At 41.5% G+C, this 24,165-nt stretch overlaps 1 protein-coding gene across 4 annotated transcripts in view; it reads left to right on the forward strand.

The window, feature by feature from the left end:
• Window positions 1–18,214: 18,214 nt before the first annotated feature.
• HLTF (helicase like transcription factor) overlaps window positions 18,215–24,165 on the forward strand; it is a 74,327-nt gene continuing 68,376 nt past the window's right edge. For all 4 annotated transcript variants that reach the window (XM_061193558.1, XM_061193559.1, XM_061193557.1 and 1 more), the window contains exons 1-2: window positions 18,215–18,428; window positions 19,635–19,842. In XM_061193558.1, the coding sequence (XP_061049541.1) occupies window positions 18,409–18,428; window positions 19,635–19,842 (228 nt within the window). In that variant the 5' untranslated portion in view covers window positions 18,215–18,408. The remainder of the gene's footprint in view (window positions 18,429–19,634; window positions 19,843–24,165) is intronic.

The raw sequence follows: 24,165 nt of genomic DNA on the forward strand, positions 1-24,165 counted from the left end.
CAGATTAGGTGCGATTGGATTGAAGTCAATTAAACTCTATCTCCATTTCCTAAACCCTCTAGATCAGGGGTCCCCAACCCCCAGGCTGCAGACCGGTACTGGTCCCCGACCTGTTAGGAACCAGGCCGCACAGCAGGAGGTGAGCAGCGGGCAAGAGAGCGAAGCTTCATCTGCCGCTCCCCATCGCTCACATTACCGCCTGAACCATCCCCCCCCAACCTGGTCCGTGGAAAAATTGTCTTCCACGAAACCGGTCCCTGGTGCCAAAAAGGTTGGGGACCGCTGCTCTAGATGAATAAAGTTGCCCTAAGTAATATCCTCTCCTTCACCCAACCAATAGGGACTCTCTGGGAGACAACAGTTCACCAAACTCAGTGAGGCCAAGAAGTAGACAAGGAGGTTGCTCTGGTCAGCCCCAGCTGGGGCCGAAAACTCATAGAAGGCTCCTATAGAAAACAACCAGCCTAACACAGCCCGCAACTCATTCTTTTAGATAACAACACTCATGAATACCCCCGTCTCCACCAATACCTGCCTTATGACCCTCTTTTGATTAATTTTCTGCTTCAAGCCTGAAAATGACAATTTCAGTACTAAATTAAAATTTCAAGACTAAAATTACAATTTTATTGTAATTTCACCTACATTAAAAATGTCTGTTTTGGAGAAAGAAGTGAGATTTGCTCAAAGCCTGGAACTCCAGTCCCTTCTAGAGATAGTCACTTCTCCCTTACACCTGCACCTGGCTCATCTAAGATTCTTAGGGACTAGACATGCCAGCCATGCCAGCCAAGGGAAGGTGAGGAATGTGCCTGGTTTCCATGTTTGTCCATAGCTGTAAACAGGAGCTGTCTATTCCTGTTACAAATGCAGGGGCAGCAGTGGGCATGTCATCATTTCCTTACGGGAGGCTACGTTAGTCTGCTAGGGCAGTCATAACAGAATACCACAGAATATATGGCTTAAAAAACAAACTTTTTTTTTCACAGTTCTGGAGGCTTGAAGTCCAAGATCAAGGTGTCTGCAGTTCTGGTTTCTCCTAAGGTCTCTCTCCTTAGCTTGCAGATGGCCACTGTCTTAATCCACTTGGGCTGCGATAAGAAAATACCACCAATTGGGCAGCTTATAACAACAGAAATTTCTCACAGTCTGGAGGCTGGAAAGTCCGAGATCAAGGTGCATAGAATAGCTGGGTGAGGGTCCTCTTCAGGTTTGCAGACTGCTTACTTCTTGCTCTGTACTCACTTGCTGGAAAGGGCTAGGGACTCTGTGGGATCTCTTTTATAAAAGCACTAATCTCAGGAATTCTCTGGTGGTCCAGTGGCTGTTTTATCCATACAATGAAAATACTACTCAGCAGTGAAAAGGAGTGAACTCTTGATAAATACAGCAACATGGATAGATCTCAAAATAATTATGCTGAGTGAAAGAAGCCAGAAAAAAATAACACTTACTATTATTTATATAAATGATTCTATTTATATGAAATTCCAGAAAATATAAGCTAATCTATAGTAACAGACAGCAGTGGTTGCCTGGGTCTGAGTGGGGTGCAGGGATGTGAGGGAGAGATTACAAAGGAGCACAAGTAAACTTTTGGAAATGATGGATATGCTCATTATCTTGATTTTGGTAATGGGTTTATGGGTGTGTACATATGTCATAACTTATCAGATTGTATATTTTGAATATGTGGAATTCTTTTAAAGACCACAAGACATATAATGGCTAAGAGACTTACCCCAAATCATACTGCTACTTAGAGGCAAAGTAAAGATCATTGTATGAACCTCAATTACGTAGTAGGTACTTCATAAATATTTCTTCAAACATTTAAAATAAGAATGATGGGGCAATATAGGGGTAGGGTGTTAAGAGGTACAAACTATTAGGTATAAAATAAGCTACAAGGATATACTGCACAGCAGGGGGAATATAGCCAATATTTTATAATAACTATAAATGGAGTATAACTTTTAAAAATTGTGAATCACTATACTGTAAACCTGTAACTTATAATATAGTACATCAACTATACTTCAATTTAAAAAAAAAAAGAGAGAGTATCACCTTCATACTCAAAGCATTTTAATGGTTTCCCATGATATTCAGATTAAAACTAAAATTTCTTAGCTCGGCCTGAAAGACCCTACATTATCGGTCCAACCTCTCTATCTCTCTTCAACCCCATTTCCTACCACTCTCTTTCACTGCACCCTGCACACAGACGCCCTCTCTCTGTTCCCTGAATGTCCCCTGCTCATTCTCACCTCAGGATCCTAGCACTTACTGTTCACTGTGCCTAGAACTTATTCCCAGGTCTTCCCATGACTTACGGCCTTGCTTCTTTTTAGGTCCTTCTTAATATCACTTCCCTGACAGTCCATGTAACATACCCTACACCCCAGATTTCTGGTATTATCATCTTACCCTATCTTACTTTTCTCATTCTTATTTACCTTTTATCACTATCTAGCATCATATTTACATATATATAATATGTATTATACATACATGTTTGCTTTTTGTCTTTCTCCTCCACTAGAAAAGAAGCAAATTGGGAGTAGAGACTTTATCTTCTTCACAACTATATTCCCAACACCTAGAATATTGCCTGACATACAGTAGGTGCTTGATAAGTATTTGGTGAATGAATGAGCTTGGACCCAGTTGAATGGGACCCTTATGGTCTCATAGTTATTTAATGTCTCACTGCCTCAGTTTCCTCATTTTCTACCATAAAGAGTTGTTGAGAGGATTAAATGAGATAATTCATTTAAAGCATTTAGCACTGTGCTCGGCACATGGCAGGTGGCTCACACATTCCTTTATTCTTTTATATGTTGGTATCTTAACTGTTATTTCTATGATATTTCTGTGACCAAGACTCTTTCCCCCAATTTAGGCAGTAGGAACCAGGAAATTATATACTCACCGCCCTCAGGGAAAGGATGACAGAGCAGAACCAGAGAATCTAATTCATGTCTTTTAAGTTTTAGAAGTTTAGATGGATTTATAGGACAAAAAGATTTGGGAAATTATGCCATCAGGTGGGACCGGTTGCCTCCCAAACCACTGACTGTTCCAAGTGTGCTAAATTGAGGTGAGAGAGGGAGAGTCTGAGGGAAGCAAAGGAGTTAAAAGCAGGTATGTGTCCCTGAGAAGGGGTCCTGGCTCTGCCCAAACCCAGCCTCCCCACCATCACACAAGAGGGACCTAGGGGACGATGAAATAAAAAAACTCTAAAGAATCCAAGAGGTGAGGACCAGAAAACAACAACAAAAGCAAAATAAAGAGCTGGCAGGCAGAGATGCCAAATGCCCTGCAGAAGCGGTACTGAGGTGAGGATAGACAGACAATGGGGTCTGAGCAGCCTCATGCCTCCCTGTGTACCCCAGGGCAGCCAAGGATAGTGGGGAGGTGGGGAGGGCCATACTCAGCCCCTTTGGTTTCCCACAGTCCTAGACCGGAGGGGAAGGAAATAAGGCAGGAAACAACGTGAAAAAAGCCTTGCAGTCACAGGCAGAAGACTGACTATGGAAAATCAATGGAGAAGACAAACATCTCAGCAGATGCCAGCCTGGAGGCCATATAGACCCGCTTTTCTTCTTTATGGGTTTGCTGAAAGCAAGAGCAATAATCACAACTGAAACTCTAGAGACATATTATCTTAATAGAACCCTTGTTATTAATAGGAATTTTAGAGGCCTCAAGCAGAAATGGGTTCCAGCTGTGGAGATCTTGGAAGACTGCCAGGGACTCACTGGGCACCCCTCACCTCCACTGATGGTCTGGCACTTAGACCCCAGAATGTGCAAAGCTAGGGCATTCAGAGGCTGGCACTTGGACAATAAGGTGACTCAAAGATCTTAAATTCTTACTCAAATAAATCTTACTACTTTTACTGTTTAGGTCAGTTTGATGACTTCTACAGAAATGGAGAGTTTCTCTCAAAATCACGCCATGCCAATATCATTGATCAACTCTGTGCTACAATACGTCCTTGTTGTTTATCTATTTTATATATAGTAGTGTGTCTCTGTTAATCCCAAATTCCAAACTTATCCCTCCCCCTTTTCTCCTTTGGTAACCATAAATTTGTTTTCTATATCTGTGAGTCTCTTTCTGTTTTGTAAATAAGTTCATTTGTATCATATTTTAAATTCCACATATAAGTGATATATGAGATTTGTCTCTCTCTGTCTGATTTACTTCACTTAGTGCGATAATCTCCAGGTCCATCCATGTTGCTGCAAATGGCATTATTTCATTCCTTTTTATGGCTGGGTAATATTTCATTATAGTGTGTGTGTGTGTGTGTATATATATATATATATATATATATATATACCACATCTTCTTTATCCATGCATCTGTTGATGGACATTTAGCTTGCTTCCATGTCTTGGCTATTGTAAATAGTGCTGCTATGAAGATTGGGGTGCATGTATCTTTTGAATTAGAGTTTTCGTCTTTTCAGGATATATGCCCAGGAGTGGGATTGCTGGATCATATGGTACATCTATTTTTAGATTTTTAAGGAACCTCCGTATTGTTCTCCATAGTGGCTGCACCAGTTTACATTCCTACCAACAGTGTAGGAGGGTTTCCTTTTCTCCACACCCTCTCCAGCATTTATGATTGTAGACTTTTTGTTGATGGCCATTCTGACCGGTATTAGGTGGTACCTCACTGTAGTTTTGATTTGCATTTCTCCAATTAGTGATGTTGAGCATCTTTTCACAGGCATCAGTATCTTTTAAAGATTCCGTTTGCAACAAAGTTTGGGAACCACTGTCTTAACAGACTCCTTTTCCTTTTGTGTTTAGGGTGCTGTATAAATCAAAGCCTTTACCTGGGACATCGTTTCATTTTTCTAAGTAATGTGTATTAAACTATTTAAAGTACCAGGGCTGTCTTCAAATTGTGAACTGCGTAACTGCTTTTCAGACAAATAGTCAATAGTGACCTCTGGTGGTGTGATGAGAACCTAAAATAAAAATCTAATTTTGTCCCTGTGGGAATGCTGTTAACACAGGGAAAAGGTGTCAGTGACCACTCTCCACTACTCCATGCCCCTCTGCCACATACACATATTATCCAGAAGGGGAAACAGACCTAGAGAGTAAGTTGACCAAGATCACACAAGAATCATTGATAGCTGTGGAACTGAAACTTGACTGGTCCGCCAACTTCCCCTTCCTCTCAAGGGCATCCTCCCTCAGAGTGGTCTCATCTTCACAACTTCCCAGTATGAGCACCACCAGTGTGCATCAATAGTTTCCAAGTTCTATTTCTAGCTCCTAAGCATGACCTTGATTCCTGCAAATGCCAAACACAGTCACATAACTGATCGGAGCCCGAAGTGCCTGGAGAGGAGTGATGATCTCTCTCCTCTATGCCCTACGGTTTTGATTTCTCCTGTGGGGTAGAAGACAAAGGTTGTACTGTTGGCAAGGGAAGTCTGACAGACTGGGCCTTCTGGTTAAGGATAACCATTTTACAAATGGAGAGAATAAGGCTCAACGTAAGGTATTGCCTAGACCATCCATCTCAACACACCCCATTCTCTCTCTCTTGAATCCAAGAGGCTTCATATCAGGTGGGGAAACTGAGGCCCAAGTACAGAACTGTCCTCTCCAGGCAGGCTTCTGAAAACGCCTGGCTAATCTAATCTCTCATTAGAGCCCCAGCTCTAATGAGACCCTAGAGGTGTGACATTCTCACTATGAGGTAATGGGGAGTGATGCTGAGGTAAGTACAAGGGCAAAGTATGGGGTCGTAGCGTCTGAAGGAAGAAGCTAGTATATCCGTAGAGGTTGAAGATTTAGGGACTGGAGGGTGGGGGTAGGGTGCATCCTTGCACCCACACTGGCAGAGTTGAGTCCCTGAAGCAGAAATGGAGTGGAATTTGTGACTGAAGACAAGAGCAAGGGAGAAGGGGAATCTGGGGCCCCATTCAGGTAGCTTCCTTGGAGACTGAGAACAGCCAGCAGCGCCACTGCTTCTACCTCTCCTGCTGCAACAGATGCCCAGTGGCCACCAAGGCATGATACCCAGGGCACTGGGACCCTTGAGAACCAATGAAACCTTTCAGGCCATCCTGAGTTGGAAAAAAACCCCAGGTCTTCTACCCATGCCTCCGCCAGGCACCAGGCAGCTTCAGGCGCAGCTGTGGCAATCCCCACCTCTTGTACTCCCTCCCCCATCTCCGTTTCCCGGACCTTCTAATACACCATGACCTAACGAACTTTCAACTCTGAGCGAAACCCTGCGGGTAAGTCTGGGAAATATAACTCTGGATGAAGAAGATGCACTCCCAGAGGATTCTGGGAACAGTAGTTTTCCGGCTCTGGATAGCCTGCCCAACTCCTGCGAGTCACTGCACTTTGGAGCCCGGTGCTTGATCTCGCTGGCTGTAGGCGGTGAGGTCGTCCCCTGAGGCTTGGATTGGTGCAGCCTGAAGGCAAGCCGGTGGGCATGCGCGGCTCTTGCTCCTCCCTCTGCCTCTTTACGGAGGCTGTATCTGACTTTCCTACAGGATAGGATTTAGTCCTTCCAAAGCTCACAGTCTGGAAAGAGCTAACAGGCAAACTGACGAAACCGTGTAAGTCAAAGAGCACGCGTTTTAATTGCTGCCTTGGGCGGAAGCATGTGGGTGGGGAAGGTTTCCTTGGGCGATTGAGGTTCTACCTGAAACCTGAAGGCCCGATAGGCAAGAATTCGGCAAGGCATGTGGCCATATTAACACAAGTTCGTGTGCCCCACGCACAGTGAGGCCAAACAAATTGAAACGTCGTAGTGTGGAGTAGAGAAAGGTTTATTGCAAGGCCAGGCAAGGAGGAGAGGTGGCTCAGGCCCTGAAAAGCCTCCCTGAAGGGTTTCGGCAAAGCATTTTAAAGGCCAGGAGAGGGGTGGGTGGTCGCAGGGCACGTGATCAGCTTGTGCACAGTTCTCTGATTGGCTGATGGTGGGCAGCAGGGTGGTGTCACAGGGGTTAACATTATCAGTCCTTAGGCTCCAGGAGGCCTGGGGATCTGTGCTCTTGGTCATCAAGTAGTTCTTCCATCGGTGGCGGTGGTGGGGTTTCACGTCTGCAAAACCACTCAGGAAATGTGCATCAAATACTATTATCTAGGCCTTTCAGAGAGGAGCCACAGCAGAGGTTACGGGGGAAGGCCTGTCCCGGGAAAGCCCCATAGGGTCCTGCTCCGTTACAGCCAGGGCCAAGGTCCCTGGTGGAGGAATCGCCCACAGCGGCAAAGAACAGAGCGGAAGTGATCAACAGAACGTCACCATTTTGTAGGGAGAGAGATGAAGGTAAGGGGAGGGGGGCGGGGGAGAAGGACCACCTAAAGCGGAGTTGAGCAACGTGACTGTTATCCCCAGGGCAGCGTGGAGACATTAGAGCTATAGGCAGAGACCTTACCTGCTCTGAATCGGATATTAGAAAAACTGGGCACCACTGTGAAGCCAATTGGAGGGGTTGAAGTTGGAGTCAGGAATTCGTGGGAAGAAATGATAACGGTCTGGGCTAGAGTAGGAGCAATGGAGATAGATGATATTATGGCAATGAGATATATGTAGGAGATGGGCTAGAAAAAGAATGGTTATTGATGTATGGGGGATGATGGATTCCTTTGGGCCGTCGTGGGGTATCAAGGTGCCAGTTTCATGACAGGGAAATTCACACACGTGTACCCGAACATTCTTATTCAAAGATGTCCTTATTTATAAGTAATCTCATTGTAAACGTAAACTTAAAGGAGATTCCTAGCCATTTGTACAACATGTGCATGTGGACTCACAATTTTCCTGATAAACAGACATAACATTTACACAAATGCACATGTTGTGTTAAACAGGCAGGACACAAAAACTCAAACTTATGTCCCTTTCTGGGATCTAAGCTCCTCACCCCTCCCCTTACACACAGCAGGGTCTGTTCCTTTTCACCATGTGCTGTTTTTTTTTTTGTTTTTTTGTTTTTTTTGGAAACTTGGCTTTAGCCTCACGTGCTTCTCTCTTTTTTTAAAAAATTTATTTGGCTGCATCGGGTCTCAGTTGCGGCACTCAGGATCTTTGTTGCGGCCCATGGGATCTTTTGCTGCAGCGCACGGGCTTCTCTCTAGTTGTGGTGCAGGCTCCAGAGCACGCAGGCTCAGTAGTTGCGGCACGCAGGCTCAGTAGTTGCGGCACGCAGGCTCCAGAGCGCACAGACTCAGTAGCTGCAGCGCACAGGCTTAGTTGCCCTGAGGCATGTGGGATCTTAGTTCCCCAATCAGGGATTGAACCCACGTTCCCTGCATTGGAAGGTGGATTCTTAACCACTGGACCACCAGGGAAGTCCCTCACCGTGTGCTCTTGAGCAAGTCATTTAACCTCTCTTGGTTTAGCTTCCAAAAGGCAACTGCTTAGGGAGTGACTTTGTAAGGAGGATGTGACACTTTAAACATGACTCTTAAATACTAAAGGATTTCTAGTGTGTCTGTCCATGGATGATGGCACCTGGAGATAAGAGATGCCTCCTTAGAAGAGAGGAACCCAGTATGACAGTTTAAGGAGAAGTGGAAAGAAGGGTTGAGATAACACATCTTTCAAGATTTGGAAATGCAAGTATGGTGGTGAGGTGGGGATGCGGGAGATCAGGATTTATTTGTGTTGATTTAACCAGATGGAGGTTATGGTGAAGAAGTTAACAAACACAGCTTCCATCTAACCACAGAACTGTCAGCATACATATTTGGGGTGGAGGTGGGGGACAAACTGGGAAATGACAGGGAAACCAAAAAGTTGTTTTCTTCTCATGCTCTCCCAGAGGCAGGCTGGGGCCACAGACAATGCCAGGCTGAGCCAGGGCAGGTAAGGGCCTTCCCTGTTAGGCAGATTCTTGTTGGCCAGGCTGAGGAGAGGCTCCACAGGGCTTGTAACACAGGTCCTTGGCAGGAGGAAGATAGAAGGGACCTAGTTTACCCACAGGGACAGAGAAGTGAAAACTAGGCTAATGGTTTTATTCCCATCAGAAGTAGAGAAGAGTACAGAGGAGACCTCAAGTTGAGCAGAGAGCGGGGGACTTCCATTTCAGAAGAAGCCCTAAGTCTCCATCCCCCTCTGGACTGGTTCCCAGATGTGAGGTAACTGAAGGGGGCCTATAGCAGGGCAAACCTTAGCCTATTGGCTTGGAGGAGATGGTGGTAGAGGGATGGTTTTCTCTAGGGATTGTATGAGGTTTTTAAGTTCCTGAGGGATTTCCACACCCGGAGAAATCTTCCCAAATAGAGGCGGCCTTTGTTACTGTTTGTTTCTCAGACCTATCCAGGGGTCCAAGCTGCTTCCTTACAAGTATCAGCGGTGTCAGGGAAAGGACAGATAGAGGCTGCATTGGGCAGTGGAGGGAGAGGGGGTTGTCATTCAGCAGAACCTCCCACATAGCTAACACTTGGGAGGCCCTTATGGCCCCAGGACGTTTATTCTTCTAAACTGTTCTTCTTCCCAATGACTGATCAATAGGGCAGCCCAGTCTATTTTCCTGTGACAAGCAGATGGGAATTGAATCAGTGTGACAGTACAATGACCTCCACACCTAAACTAGATTGTCAGCTACTTAACACCTCCAGTGTCTGGTAGAAGGCTCTGTCACATAGGAGATGACCAATAAATATTTTTCAAATTACTAAATGAAAAATTGAATACAAACAGTAGTCAGTGCTGTCTTAGCTAATGCAATAAAATAGAGAGGCCTGAGGGGGAAATTAAGATACGTTCTCGCCTGGAGAGAAGAGACCTCTCTAATTTTGACAAATCCTAGAAGACTCATACTTTACCCATCCATTATGCCTCTGACTTAATATTTTTTGAATAGGCTAAGTGTAGCCCTTATTTCTTATAGCATGTATTCTCAGGTTTTCCTACCTCCAGCTTCAGGAGATAAAAATACAGTAACATTCAATGCCTATTTTAAGAGTTGTATAAATTTTCATTTGGAAGACAAGTGGAATGAACTTTAGATCTAAATTCCAAAAACCACCTCACAACTTCCTTTACCCAAAAGATAATGTGAAACTTTTAAGTCTGAACACTAACCGCTAATTACGCAGGGATCTTCTATTCAAAATTTCCATGTTACATGGACCGCTTTGAGGAACACTTTGAGGACTAAAAATGCCCCCAAGAAACTTAAAAGCATCAGTAGCACCTCCATAAAAACTACAGAATGAACAGAAAGCTGACTGTAGTTGGTCTATGCAGGAAATGTACAAATTCTAAGTGCCAAAGCCTAAGGAATGGCAGAAGGAGGACAAGGAAAGAAGGATATGAACTGGGAGACTAATTGGTTATGGGATGAGAAGGAGATGTGATTTATCTCAAAGGTTCTCTGGTGAAGGAGACCTCCCTTGCTCTCCTCTAGACATATAACTTTTGTCAAGGTTGTCAGATTTGTATGACTATTTTCTTTAAAAGTAAAAATATAGGTGTAATTTGTATAAAAATAGAGAAAAAGATCTGATTGGAAGTAGGAGTGATTTGGATAAATTATCTGAGATATCTAAAAAAAAGTTTTGGATAAGTTTCTGAGAAGTTTTTGGGGGTTACCAATTATCTTCTTTCAATTGTATTAATGTAAGGATCTATAAGAGAAAGCATCTTTTATGTAGAATCGAATCTGGTTTTTAAGTGATTTCATTAATTATATCAAGTGCCGGGAAAGTTAATTTACTTCGTGGATTCAATCAACAAAATTACTGAGCACCTAGACTGTCTTCTAGGTACTGCAGGATATAAACTGTGAACAACATAAGGTCCTTTTTTTGGTGGAGCTTATCTAGGGAAAGGAGACAGGAAGTAATCAAGAAAACAAACAGGGTAATTCCAGTTAGTTGTAAGTTCTATGAAGATGATATAGCAGGATAATGTGATAGAGTAAGGGCAAGCAAACTATGGCCTGCTGTCCATTTTGTAAATAAAGTTTTATTGGGACACAGCCACTCCCATTCATTTAAGTACTGTCCATGGTTGCTTTTCTGTTACTGCAGCAGAGTTGTGTAGACAAAGCTGAACATATTTATTCGCTAGCCTTTTACAGAAAAAGTTTGCTAACCCTTGGGAGGGAGGGTAAGTGAGCAATGAGTATTTTAGTCATTAGTACTCATTTAGTCAAGGAAGGCCTTTCTGAGGAGGTGGCTTTTTGTTTTTTAATTAATTAATTAATTAATTAATTAATTAATTTATTTATTTATGGCTGTGTTGGGTCTTCGTTTCTGTGCGAGGGCTTTCTCTAGTTGCAGCAAGTGGGGGCCACTCTTCATCGCGGTGCGCGGGCCTCTCACTGTCGTGGCCTCTCTTCTTGCAGAGCACAGGCTCCAGATGCGCAGGCTCAGTAGTTGTGGCTCACGGGCCCAGTTGCTCCGCGGCATGTGGGATCTTCCCAGACCAGGGCTCGAACCCGTGTCCCCTGCATTGGCAGGCAGAATCTCAACCACTGCGCCACCAGGGAAGCCCAGGAGGTGGCTTTTGAGCTGAGACCTGAAACATGAGAAAGAGCCCAGCATGGAAAGGTCTGGGGGTCCACACAAAGGGAATAGGAATTTCAGAAGCCTGGAGGCCTGAACAATCTTGGAGGCCTGAACAAGCTTGGAAGTACCTATGCCATAAAAACAGAAAGAGGGCCGGTATTCCTAGAACATCGGGAGCCCAGGGAAATGTGGAATGAAATGAGATAAAAAAAGAGAGAGGCAGGGCTAGATACTAATGTACTGTGGAAGAATTTGGATTTCATTTTAAGGCAAAGATAATTTATTGGACCATTTTTAGCAGGGGGATGATATGATATAATTTACATTATAAAAAGATCTCTCTGGCTGCTGAATGAAGAATGGAACTAGGAGTAGGGTTAGATGAGGAAAACAGAAGGTAGGAAGGAGTTCATTCAGACCATGGCAATATTGCAGTTCAGGTGAGAAAACATAGTGGTTTGGATAGGGTGATAATAGAGAATTAGGTACATTTGTGTTATATTTTGGAGATAGATCTAATAGGAGGGATAAAATGTGTGGTGTGAGAGCAAGAGAAGATTCAAGGATGACTACAAGTTTTTTTACATGCTGTTTACTGAAATGGGGTAAACCAGAAGAATAAGCACGTTGAGGAAGGGGAGAGGTGGAATTAATAGTCCTGTTTCAGGGAATTCCCTGGCGGACTAGGGGTTAGGACTCTGTGCTCTCACTGCTGAAGGCCTGGGTTCAATCCCCGGTCGGGGAACTAAGATCCCACAAGCCGCCTGTTGCGGCCAAAAAAAAATAGAGTCCTGTGTCAGGTTTGTAAATTTAAGATGCTGTTACATATGAGTCTGGAGCTCATAGAAGAAGCTGGGGTTACAGATACACATTTGGGAGTGATCAGCATACAGATAGAATTTAAAGTCATGTGTAGGTGGCAGTGGTTCTTAACTGAGAATAATTTTGTCCCCCAGGGATAACTTTGAAGCCAGCATGAGGAAAAAAGCAAAGTGAAACGGCTTGAAAATTTACCTCATGTATGATTCAGCCTAAGAACAGTCTCTACTCCCACCTGAAATTTTTACCTTATTTTTATAAACTGTTAATTTCTCAAGTACTTTCTCAAATACCTGTAGTTTAAGAAAAACAATTATGTGTCTTTAGCTAAGTTTAGTCTGTAGTGTGATGCCACTTATGAATTCCTTTTTTTTTTTTTTTTTGGCATTTTATAAAAACTTTTAATTTTCGTGTGCTTTTAATCTCTTTGTGTATATTTTCAATTATTAGATTAAATTGTGTCATCTGGCGGAAAACATTACACTAGTCTGGGAATCAGGAAATGAGGATTTAGATTATAGGCCTTTTGGGATAATTAATCCTCAGTGATGATGAAGAAAAATGTGTAATTTTGTTGTGTTTGTTTTGGGACTTCCAACCACTTCAAGGATAGAAATCTAAAACAGTAATATGTGTAATTCTTCCCTTCCTCTTTGAATGGGAATATTGGTAAATAGGTAGCTATTTATATATTATGTAATCCTACTAGGATAACAACATCCTAGTTATGCAGTTGTATTACAGTAAGATTTTTAGTCTGATGTGGACTTTTATTTTTTTGTTTGCATGGTGTTTAATGTGCGGAGTGGAAGAAGGGTGAGGTGGCAAGGGAGCTAGTAGCAAAAGAAAAGATTATTTTTAGGCCAGGACATCATCTTTTTTGGGGTGGGGTAGGGTGGGTAGGGTAGGGAACAGCAAGGGTTTTATCATGCAGATTGCCTCTTCTTCCTCTGGGGGATTAAGAGGGTCCAAGTGACAGATTACTTTACTGGTGCTTGACCAGAAAATTCCAGATGGGTGGATTAAGATGACATTTTTGGGAGAGGTTGAAACTGCAATTAGATCAGGTATTAAAACTAGGTTTGGTATCATGGGCTTTTAGCATGAGTGACACCATTTTTGGATTACGTTTTTCTTTTTAACAGACCAGAGTGGTGCTTTCCTGAAGCTGAGACAAAGATCCTGGGCACGAGGCAAAGGAGGGGACAGATCCCAGACAGGCCTAATTCTTCGGCAACTCTGGTCTTCAGCCACGTAGGAGCACAAAGTGAGCCAAGGCCCTAAAGGAGGAGGAAACAGTTATCTCCTGGGAAAGGCCTCTGTTATCTGGAACACCACAGATTTCTCAGAGTGGGAGTTGGGAATCAGAGTGTCTTCTGGTTCTTGATGAAACATTTCAGCCTGTTTCAAGGACTTGCACCTCGGAAAACGACTGGCTTCTGGAAACAGTGTTATTCTGGTATTTAGGAACAACTTGCTGATGAGCACCAGGAAATCAGCCACAATCAACTATATTCCTTGTTAAGTGCTGGAAGACTCATTAGATAATCACTCTATTACAACAATAATAGTAATAATAAGAGCATTTATTGAGTGCTTACTTCAAGGCAGGCACTAGATATTCATTACATTATTTAATTAATAATTTACTTGGCATTCATTTTACATTACTTCCTCTACCCCATCAGCTGTTGTTCTACCCATGAATCTGCCCCCAAATCTGTAGCAGTCCTGATTAAGTGTAAGAAAATTCAGTTGTAAATAACTAAGTCACAGAAGATTTTATTTTCTATCATTTCCTCTGCCTTGTCTTATTTAAAAAAATGGTTCAGAAATATTATTGTACCAAGGTTAATTTCCTGATTTTGATCATTGTACTGTGATTATGTATGTTAAAATTAATGGGGTAAGAGATATGAGGTAACTTTTTGTACTAATTTTGCAACCTTTCTATAAGTCTAAAATGAATTAAAAGAGAAAGTTGAAAAGCTATAATTTCTTTACGACATTTAGTTTGTATCTTTTATTATTTTCTTACAGCAAAAAAGCAATACATGTTAAATACAGAGAATATTTTGCATTCATATAAGCAAAAAGAAGAAAATGTAAATCCCCTTATCAACCAGCTAGAGGTATCTGCTATAAATATCTAGATATAAATTCATTGAGATGTGTGTGTGTATATGGATGTATAGCATGTATTAATTTCAATTACTGACTGTTTGCAAGGACAAAACTTGATAATTTTTTATTGAACTTAATTTGTCTTAATCCTTCAGTTTGCCTAAAGGGAGGTAACTTAATTTAGTCACTTCCAGGTAGTTAAGTCATTTTAAGACTTAAAGTCAATTAAATTCAGATTTCACATTCAGTCTCCTTTCTCTAACCCTCTAGGGGGCTTATGTTTGGACTTCATTCATCTTCTGTGGCCACCCACTGCTGGTATAACTCATCCCACCTCATCTTTAGGCACCAGCCTGCTGCTTCTGCTTGCTAGAACCATGATCCTGGAGACAAACCAGAGACTCCAGTAGGATTTGCAGGACGGCCTTTGGGCCCCTTAACAGAATCACGTCATTAGCCTTTATTCCTTTTCTGCCCTGGCACACTTCTGATCTCTGAGGCTTTCTCTAAGATCTGCAGAATCTTGAGGCTACTCTCTGGAAAATGAGTCACAGTTTCCTTTTCTCATAGGATCTCCAGGAACTTTGCTAGGCTATCATCCCTCGTTCTGTGGCACTTGGCCCAGGCATTCCAGGCCCTTTCCCTAAGATTCACTTAGAGATTTTCTCTGAACTCTCCTACGTCATTCCCAAAAATTCTCCTCTTCATTGAACTTTATCTCTATCTCCTTTTGGGTGAATGAAGTGGAAAAATAGCAAGTTCTTACAACATATATTCTTCCAGAATCTATCAGTTATGACATAAACTTGGAAGTTTTTGTATTGAAGCCAGACTTTTGGAAAGTCAGACTCAAGTTATTTTCTTTGCCAAGGGCTTCAAAATTCTATTTTTGTTAACAAACTATTAACATTTTTTGAGACAATTGTGAAAATTGGACTATGAACTAGTTATTAGAAGACATCAAGGATTGATTATTAATTTTGTTGGGTGTGAGAATGGCTTTATGGTTATGTATGTGAAGGCCATTATAAGCAGGGTGGGTTGGGAAGTGACAGGAGTGGGAAGTAGGAGACAGATTATAAAAAGCCATACATGCCATTCTTTTGTGTTTTTTAAATTTTTAAATTTTATTTTATTATCTTTTATTTTTTTGGCCATGCCGCGAGGCATGTGGGATCTTAGTTCCCTGAGCAGGGATCGAACATGTGCCCCCTGCAGTGGAAGCATGGAGTCTTAACCACTGGACTGCCAGGGAAGTCCCCATGCCATTCTTTTGATTGCATGCTCACAGCATCAAACAGGGGAATGACATGTTTAATTTGCATAAAGGGGGGTAGAGGACGAGAGAGCATGCTTATGACTAGGAGTTGGGTGGCTGGCTGGAGGAATTTTTTATTCCTTCCCCTCCCTCAGCTCCCATATCCAAATCCATCAGTAAACCCTTTTGGTCATCTTAGCTTCATCACCTCCCTGTTCCAAGCTATCGTCATCTCTTACCTGGACACAATCGTTTTCTAATTATCAACTAACCAGTTTCTCCATATCTGTTCTTGTTCCCTATAATCCATTCTCACAGAGCTGACAGAGTGAATTTTTTAAAGCCTAATCTAGATTGTCATTCTCCTGCTTAAAACATTTAATGGATTTCTATTGCATTGAACATAAAATACAAACTCTACCACAGACCATAAATTTCTATGTAATCTGGCCCTTATCTTCCTCACTATCCTCTTTGTGACACTCTCCTCCTTACACATCAGTCCAACACACAAGCCACTGTACAGTTCCCATTCTTTTTTTTCCAGTTACAAATGTTCATTTTTCAGAAAACATTTTCCCATCTGAATTCATAACTGTTGTAGCATTTTAATCAAACTAGTACAAATTGCACTTTTTTAAAACTAAAAATAATAAACAATTAAATGAAAGTATTCAAGTTTAAGTTCAGCTGCTAGATCTGAGATGTAAAATAGTGACAATATGGACAAAAATGTAGACTTTAAATAACAAATTTTTACTTCATTCAATCCACATTCTTTAACCATGGGATAGTCATTATTCATAGGTTTCAAGTCTTGAAAGGGTCAGGTTTACCTGATAGGTATTGCCAGATTTGAAATTTATCTTTCAGTCTGACGAGCATAACTTCTTTATTAACTTTACACACAAAACATTTTCAATTTGGGCATTTTCTGGCATATTTTTCAAGAACTTATTTAGATCTGGCACATTCAAAATTGAACTATACTGCCATTTGCCTCATAATACTTCCAGAAGAAAGTAAAATAACTAAAATAGGGCTTCCCTGGTGGTGCAGTGGTTAAGAATCCACCTGCCAATGCAGGGGACACGGGTTCGAGCCCTGGTCTGGGAAGATACCACATGCTGCAGAGCAACTAAGCCCACGCGCCACAAATACTGAGCCTGCACTCTAGAGAGAGCCCGCGCGCAGCATCAAAGACCCAACGCAGCCAAAAATAAATAAATAAATTTATTTAAAAAATAACTAAAATAATTTGAAATGCCACTCCCTTCATCTTCCTTCTGTTTAGTGAGATGAAGTAATAAGTTGCTGCAAATTCTATTTCTCATTCTACTGCAGGTTCATATTTACAGATCGAATAGTTAAGATAATGAACAAATGCCTCCTGAAAAACTGTTTCATTGACCATCTCTCTTACTCTGCTGATGGAAGTGTGAAATGGACCACTCTTTGAAGGGCAAGGGTCAATACTAATCACTTTCTCAAATACATTTCCTCTTTGATCCTGCACATCTCTTGACAGTTACACCTAGCCCTAAGCACAGGTCAGGGCCACCACCAGCTGCTTACCCCGGTGCTGTTGCTGCACCAGGTATTATACAAGGCTCCCAAGGCATAGAGGCCAGCCCTGCCAGCACCTTGGCTGCAACCGGCTCACTGGCCCACCCACTCAAAGCTGAATTCTCCTAAGTCTCCTCAGATTCTCAAAAGCCGTCCACGGAGCACTTGGGAGCGACCCCTACAGTTCCCCGAGGAAAACCAGCTTCTTCCCACCCTGCAGGGACAGCCACGTACCCTCAGGGGGGGCTGGGCCACTTCCAGCAGCCACCAACAAGGTTCTTGTGCTCTCATCACCTTTTATGGCTTTCCTCTAGTAGAAATGAAAATTTAACCAAAAAAAAAAAGGTAGGGGGTGGTGGGAGAGGGAGAGAGGGAGAAATGGAGAGATGGAGGGGGAACGCCATAAATCTAAATTGCAATTAATCTCTCTGTACCCGGTGTGGCTCATTGATTCGCTCGTGGGGCTTAAAATGCATCTTTTGAGGGCAACTACCCGGATTCACCGCAGATAAACGAAGGAAAGGAGCTTACGCAGTGGAAGACACTACTACATGTCACATAAGATCAAGGGAAAATTAGAGGTAGGACGGTGGTAGGACCTGAAGAATGGGGCCGAGGCTTAGGGCCTGAGGGAAACAGCGGAAAGGAGAGGGGTCGCCCTTCCTTTGAGACCGGGAATCAAACAGGAACGTGTACAACCTGAGCACTGCAGCCGGGCTCCTCGAACCGCGTGGCTTTCCCTCGCCCCTGCCTTGGGGGCGGTAAAGAACCCGGATGGAACCGCCCCTGCAGCCGGGACCCCCTCCTCCCGTCTTTGAATCTCTGAGCGGGGCGGAGTTGCTCACCCTTCTGTGCTCTGCTTGGTTGGTCTCCGTAGGCCCCTCCTCGGGATTGGACGTTCCGGGTGCCAGTCACAAAGCGTCGCTGGCCTCTCACATCGCTGCGGGAAGGAGACGGCGTCGACGTCTGGCTCGGCTCGCGGCGTCTTACCTTGCTGAAGCTCGCTCTTGCTTCGGCCCTCGGAACCTGTCCCAGGCTTTTCGGCCCCGGGGCCTGGAAGGAGGCTTATCCAGGCGGCTCGAGAACGATCCCGGGCGCCTAAGTTCCTCTCGTCACCCACTCAGCGCCATGTCCTGGATGTTCAAGAGGTGAAGGGGGTGAAGGGGGCGGAGGGGGTGGGGCGCCGGGGGTAACGGCGTGGCCGCGTCCCCAGATGAACCTGACCTTCCCCGCGTTTCCTTCGCCTTCCCCTTGCAAGCTGCGCAGCTGGTGTTCATCCCGCTGGCGGCTCGTATAGCCGCGGGAGAAATAAATGCAGAGTCGTGGCTGGCGAGGGGAGGCTCCTCAGGCGAGTCTCGTGCCAGGGCCTTGGGGAAATATCTGTCAAGGGCTGTAGGAGGCCTGGGGCTCTAAGCTCCACTCCTTAGCCGGGGTCTCTTCTCGCCCTGTGCTTTATTCCACAAAACACCCGTGAGATACCCACTGTGCGCCGGGCATTGTGCTCGGCCGAAAGGGCCGGGTAAGACAGCCCCTGTCCCCAAGCACCTCACAATTGATGTGCATGCACAGACGTGCAAATACATATCTGCAGAGGAGTCAAAAGCAGGACGCGTGACGTGCAAGGAGAACGCAGGGGAAATAGCTTCTCTCCGTTCTTAGCAAAGTAGAAGCTTCCTGGAAGCCTCCCAGCCGACTTCCTCTTACTTTTCATTGTCCAAATTGGTTTACATACCCGTTCCGGAAACAATTCTCCATCGGGGGGTTGAGGTTACCCTTAAACCAACGGTAGTGGGGGGCTTGAGGTCAGCTTCCCATGATGGCACCGTTTGGATACCTGAATAAAATAAGGGTATTCGAAGGGAATTAAAGTAGTGGTTGCTGGATGTATTATTTGTAAAGCTATAAATTGCTTCGTGTAAAAAAGTTCAATATTTTCAAGTCTCTTCTAGCTCAAGATGTATTGTTGAAATTTTGGGGTATAATTAGTTACAGACATCACATATATTTCAGTTTAAGTAGGTGATGCAGACTAGGAAAGAGATTTGTGAACCCTTATTGGGGTTTTCACTTTGAATACCTGAGGGTAGAAGACACATTATTGAACAGGTAGGGTTTCTAGAAACCTCCGCCACTCCAATTCTTGCTTTAACCAGAGGAACGTGATTAATCTTTATACAGCACCTCCCACATAAGATTTAATTTGTTGAAGTAAAATGTGAGAAAACAATTGGCCTTTAAATATAGTATGGTCTTTGAGAAATATTTGGTTAAATATTGTATTGTTTTTCTGTGTGTGTGGTTTTTTTGTTGTTGTTGTCTTTTTGTTTTTTTTGTTTTTTTTGTTTTTTTAATAGAGATCCTGTTTGGAAGTACTTGCAGACTGTCCAGTACGGAGTCCATGGAAATTTTCCACGCCTCTCATATCCAACTTTCTTTCCTCGTTTTGAATTCCAAGATATTATTCCTCCAGATGATTTCCTAACGAGCGATGAAGAGCTAGATTCAGTTTTATTTGGAACTTTGAGAGGTCATGTAGTTGGACTACGCTATTACACAGGAGTAGTGAGTATAACATTAAATATTAAGTTAATGTGATATGATATGTTATTAACCTAGAAAATAAGGATTAGAAGGTGATACGTGCAGTAAATATTTACTTTAAGTAATTGAAATATATCTGGGCAAGAGATGAATACCTAATTATTAATATTCTTTTACTTTTATATCATGGTTATAATATACAAAGCATTGTTTCCTGTATGGTCTCATTTGATCATTACAGTGTCTCTGAGGTAGATAGGACATCTGTTATACCCTTGTAGAACTGAAGCTCAGGAAGGTTAAATGATTTGCTCAAAAAGCACAGATACTATGTGGTACATTTGCAAAATGATTTCCAAGTCAGTCCATTGCTTTCTCCTCTCCTGTCCCTTAGCACATTTCTACACTTTAATATTTTTAATTTAGGAAGATCAATTCATACTAGATAAGGGAATTGTCTACTTTTAGGTACTTTTTTTTCTTCCTGTGTTTATCTTTTTGTATCTCTATTCTCTGCATTGTGTGTGTGTGTGAGAGAGAGAACAGAGACAAAGATAGAGAAAGCAGTTGTCTTTGTCATGGTGGTTTTGTATGCCTCTGTGTTACCTGGATGATATATCTCTAGTTTTATTTTTTTAATTATGAAAAATTTCAAATATGCATAAAAGTAGAATAATACAGTAAACTTGCATATACCCATGATCCAGATTCAGTAGTTAACAAGTTTTTTGCACGTTAGCTTCATCCCTTTTTCTCTTTTTCTTGGGTATTAAATATTGCAACTGTATCACTTTACAACATTTAAGTGTGTATCTCTAGAAAAATTCAGGGATTTTCTTACATCGTTGTACTTAACAAAATTAATAATAATTTGCTATTACATCCAATAACTAATACATAATCAGTTTTCTTAATTGTTTAAAAATGCCTTTTTATTGTTAATTTTTTTGAATCAGGATCAAAATAAGTTAATAATAGTACCTTTGGTTGTTATGTTAGTCACCTCCCTGCCCTTTGTTTCATGTCATTGATTTATTGCAGAAACTGCATATATTGTTCTATGGAAAGTTGGATTTACCAGTTCTTCCATTCCCCCATATTTTTCTTATGGCGAAGCTTCTCAAATCATTTTTTGGTTGTCTGAAGTATATTTTGCGGGAGATTCCTTGGGAAAGAATTGTCTAGTGTTTTATTCTCTTATATTTTCTTTGTAATATTAGAGCTTCTCAGATCATTTTATGGTTGTCTGAAATGTGTTGGAGTGTGTTGTCTAGGAGATTCCTTAGGAAGGAACAATATTTCCTGAGTTTTGTATGCTTGTACTTGTGGTACTTATATGCTTCAAGGACAATTTGGTTGAATATAAAATCCTTGACCCATATTTTCTCTCCACAATATCTTGGTGTTGTATAAAATGTTGCTGGTTAAAATTCTGTTGCCAATATGATTTCTCTCCCATGTAGATCAATTGGAATTATTTTGCTTGGATAACTAAAGGATATTTTTCCTTATCTTGAAAGTCCAAAAGTTTCATTAGGCAATGTCTTAGTGTTGACTGTTCTGTAACTTCGTTTTCTTCTATTTCAGATAACTTTAATTATGGTTTTAAATGTTTGTTTTGTTTCTGAGCTTGTTTTTCTTCAAAGGACTCCATTCTACTCTCTCTGTATTACATCTCCTTTGCATATACGTATGCCATATGTAAATGCCTATTACTTCCTCTGAAATCCTTTTTATCATATTTTTTAACTTTTCTGTTTTTCATCATTTATTTCCCTTACCATGTTTTTTACAAGATCTGTACACTTTTGTGTTCTTTCTACTTTATTCTTTAATTCTGAAATAGTTTTTCTTTTCTGATTTTTTCCTGAAATCTGTCAGTTCTCAGTTCATATATCCATCTGTTCTCTAGCTCTCATATTCATTTCGGAACTCTCCTATTTTGGATTTGTGAAATTTTTTCAAAACGTAACATTGTTTTAAAATTATTTTAAACCATTGTGAAATATTAGATCATGCTTGTTATTGATCTTAGAACTATCACTATTTGTTGATCTTAGAATAATTTCTGTGACACTGGTAAGCTAATACAAATGTGATGAGCTGATTAAAACTAATCATTAATTTTTTTATTTTACAAAATGTATATTATTTATTTTATAAGTAATACACATTTATTATTTTAAAATGGCTAAAAGAAAAAGTATCAACTCTACCTGAATCCAGAATCACAACTTATGTTATGTCTTCCACGCTTTACTCTGAGAAAATATACATGTGACTTTAAATCATATTATATATTAATAAAAATGAGGATCATATTATGCCTGTTATAGTAATCACCTTTTTTAAAGTAAAATATTAGGAATATCTTTTCATGTCAATACAGATCTTTATTGTACTTTTTTCTTGTTGGTGGATGTTTTGGAGTTCATAACTGATAGAAATATTGTAATGAAAATTGAGGTATTTAACTTTGCATACTTTTTATTGTTTTCAACTTTTTTTTTTTTTTAAGAGAGAAGTAGCTTGGTTTTGCTCAAGCAGAGTTTTTATTTATTTATTTATTTATTTATTTATTTTTGGCTATGCTGGGTCTTCGTTTCTGTGCGAGGGCTTTCTCTAGTTGTGGCAAGTGGGGGCCACTCTTCATCGCGGTGCGCGGGCCTCTCATTATCGCGGCCTCTCTTGTTGCGGAGCACAGGCTCCAGACGCGCAGGCTCAGTAGTTGTGGCTCACGGGCCCAGTTGCTCCGCGGCATGTGGGATCTTCTCAGACCAGGGCTCGAACCCGTGTCCCCTGCATTGGCAGGCAGATTCTCAACCACTGCGCCACCAGGGAAGCCCTATTTTCAACTTTTTTCTGCTTTATTGAGATGTGATTTATATATATATTTATAAATGCAAGCATTTTAAGTATATGATTCTAAGAGTTTTAACATAGATATATACCTGATAATCACCACCCCATCAGCATATAGATCATTTCCGTCACTTCTGAAAGTTCTCTTGTATTCTGTTGCAGTCCTTCATCCCTGCCTCTGCCTGAAGAACCACCAGTCTGATTTCTATCACTGTAGATTAGTTTAGCTTATTCTAGAGTTTCATATACTTTTTTTTTTTGGCTGCGCCGCGCGGCATGCAGCAATGTGGGATCTTAGTTCCCTGACTAGGGATCGAACCCGTACCCCCTGTGGTGGAAGCACGGAGTCCTAAGCACTGGACTGCCAGGGAATTCCCTAGAGCTTCATATACAGTGAATCATATAGTATGTACTTTTTAAGTCTAGATTCATTCAAACTCAGCATAATTCAGATACTTCTTGAGTCAATTTTGGCAATTCACATTTTTAAAGAAAAGTATCCATTTATATTTTCAAACTTATTGCCACGGAGTTTACATAGTAGTCATATACACGTAAAAATATTTTAACTATGTTTATGGTTATATTCCTGTTTTCATTGTTTGTGTTATGTATTTGTGTCTATTCTTATTTTTTATTGATTAGCCTGGATAGAGATTTATCTGTTTCATCTTTTCAAGTAACCTTTCTTGGATTTTTCATGATTATCATCTTTCTTTTTTTTAAAAAGTTTTTAATTTAATTTTATTTATTTTTTTATATAGCAGGTTCTTATTAGTCATCAATTTTATACACATCAGTGTATACTTGTCAATCCCAATCGCCCAATTCAGCACACCACCAACCCTACCCCACTGCAGCTTTCCCCCCTTGGTGTCCATACGTTTGTTCTCTACATCTGTGTCTTAACTTCTGCCCTGTAAAACGGTTCATCTGTAACATTTTTCTAGGTTCCACATACATGTGTTAATATACGATATTTGTTTTTCTCATTCTGACTTACTTCACTCTGTATGACTGTCTCTAGATCCATCCATGTCTCAGCAAATGACTCAATTTCGTTCCTTTTTATGGCTGAGTAATATTCCATTGTATATATGTGCCACATCTTCTTTATCCATTCGTCTGTCAGTGGGCATTTAGGTTGCTTCCATGACCTGGCTATTGTAAATAGTGCTGCAATGAACACTGGGGTGCATGTGTCTTTTTGAATTATGGTTTTCTTTGGGTATATGCCCAGTAGTGGGATTGCTGGATCATATGGTAATTCTATTTTTAGTTTTTTAAGGAACCTCCATACTGTTCTCCATAGTGGCTGTTTCAATTTACATTTCCACCAACAGTGCAAGAGGGTTCCCTTTTCTCCACACCCTCTCCAGCATTTGTTGTTTGTAGATTTTCTGATGAAGTCCATTCTAACTGGTGTGAGGTGATACCTCACTGAAGTTTTGATTTGCATTTCTCTAATAATTAGTGATGTTG

The sequence above is a fragment of the Eubalaena glacialis genome, chromosome 6 (assembly GCF_028564815.1).
Source record: "Eubalaena glacialis isolate mEubGla1 chromosome 6, mEubGla1.1.hap2.+ XY, whole genome shotgun sequence".
Taxonomy (NCBI): domain Eukaryota; kingdom Metazoa; phylum Chordata; class Mammalia; order Artiodactyla; family Balaenidae; genus Eubalaena; species Eubalaena glacialis.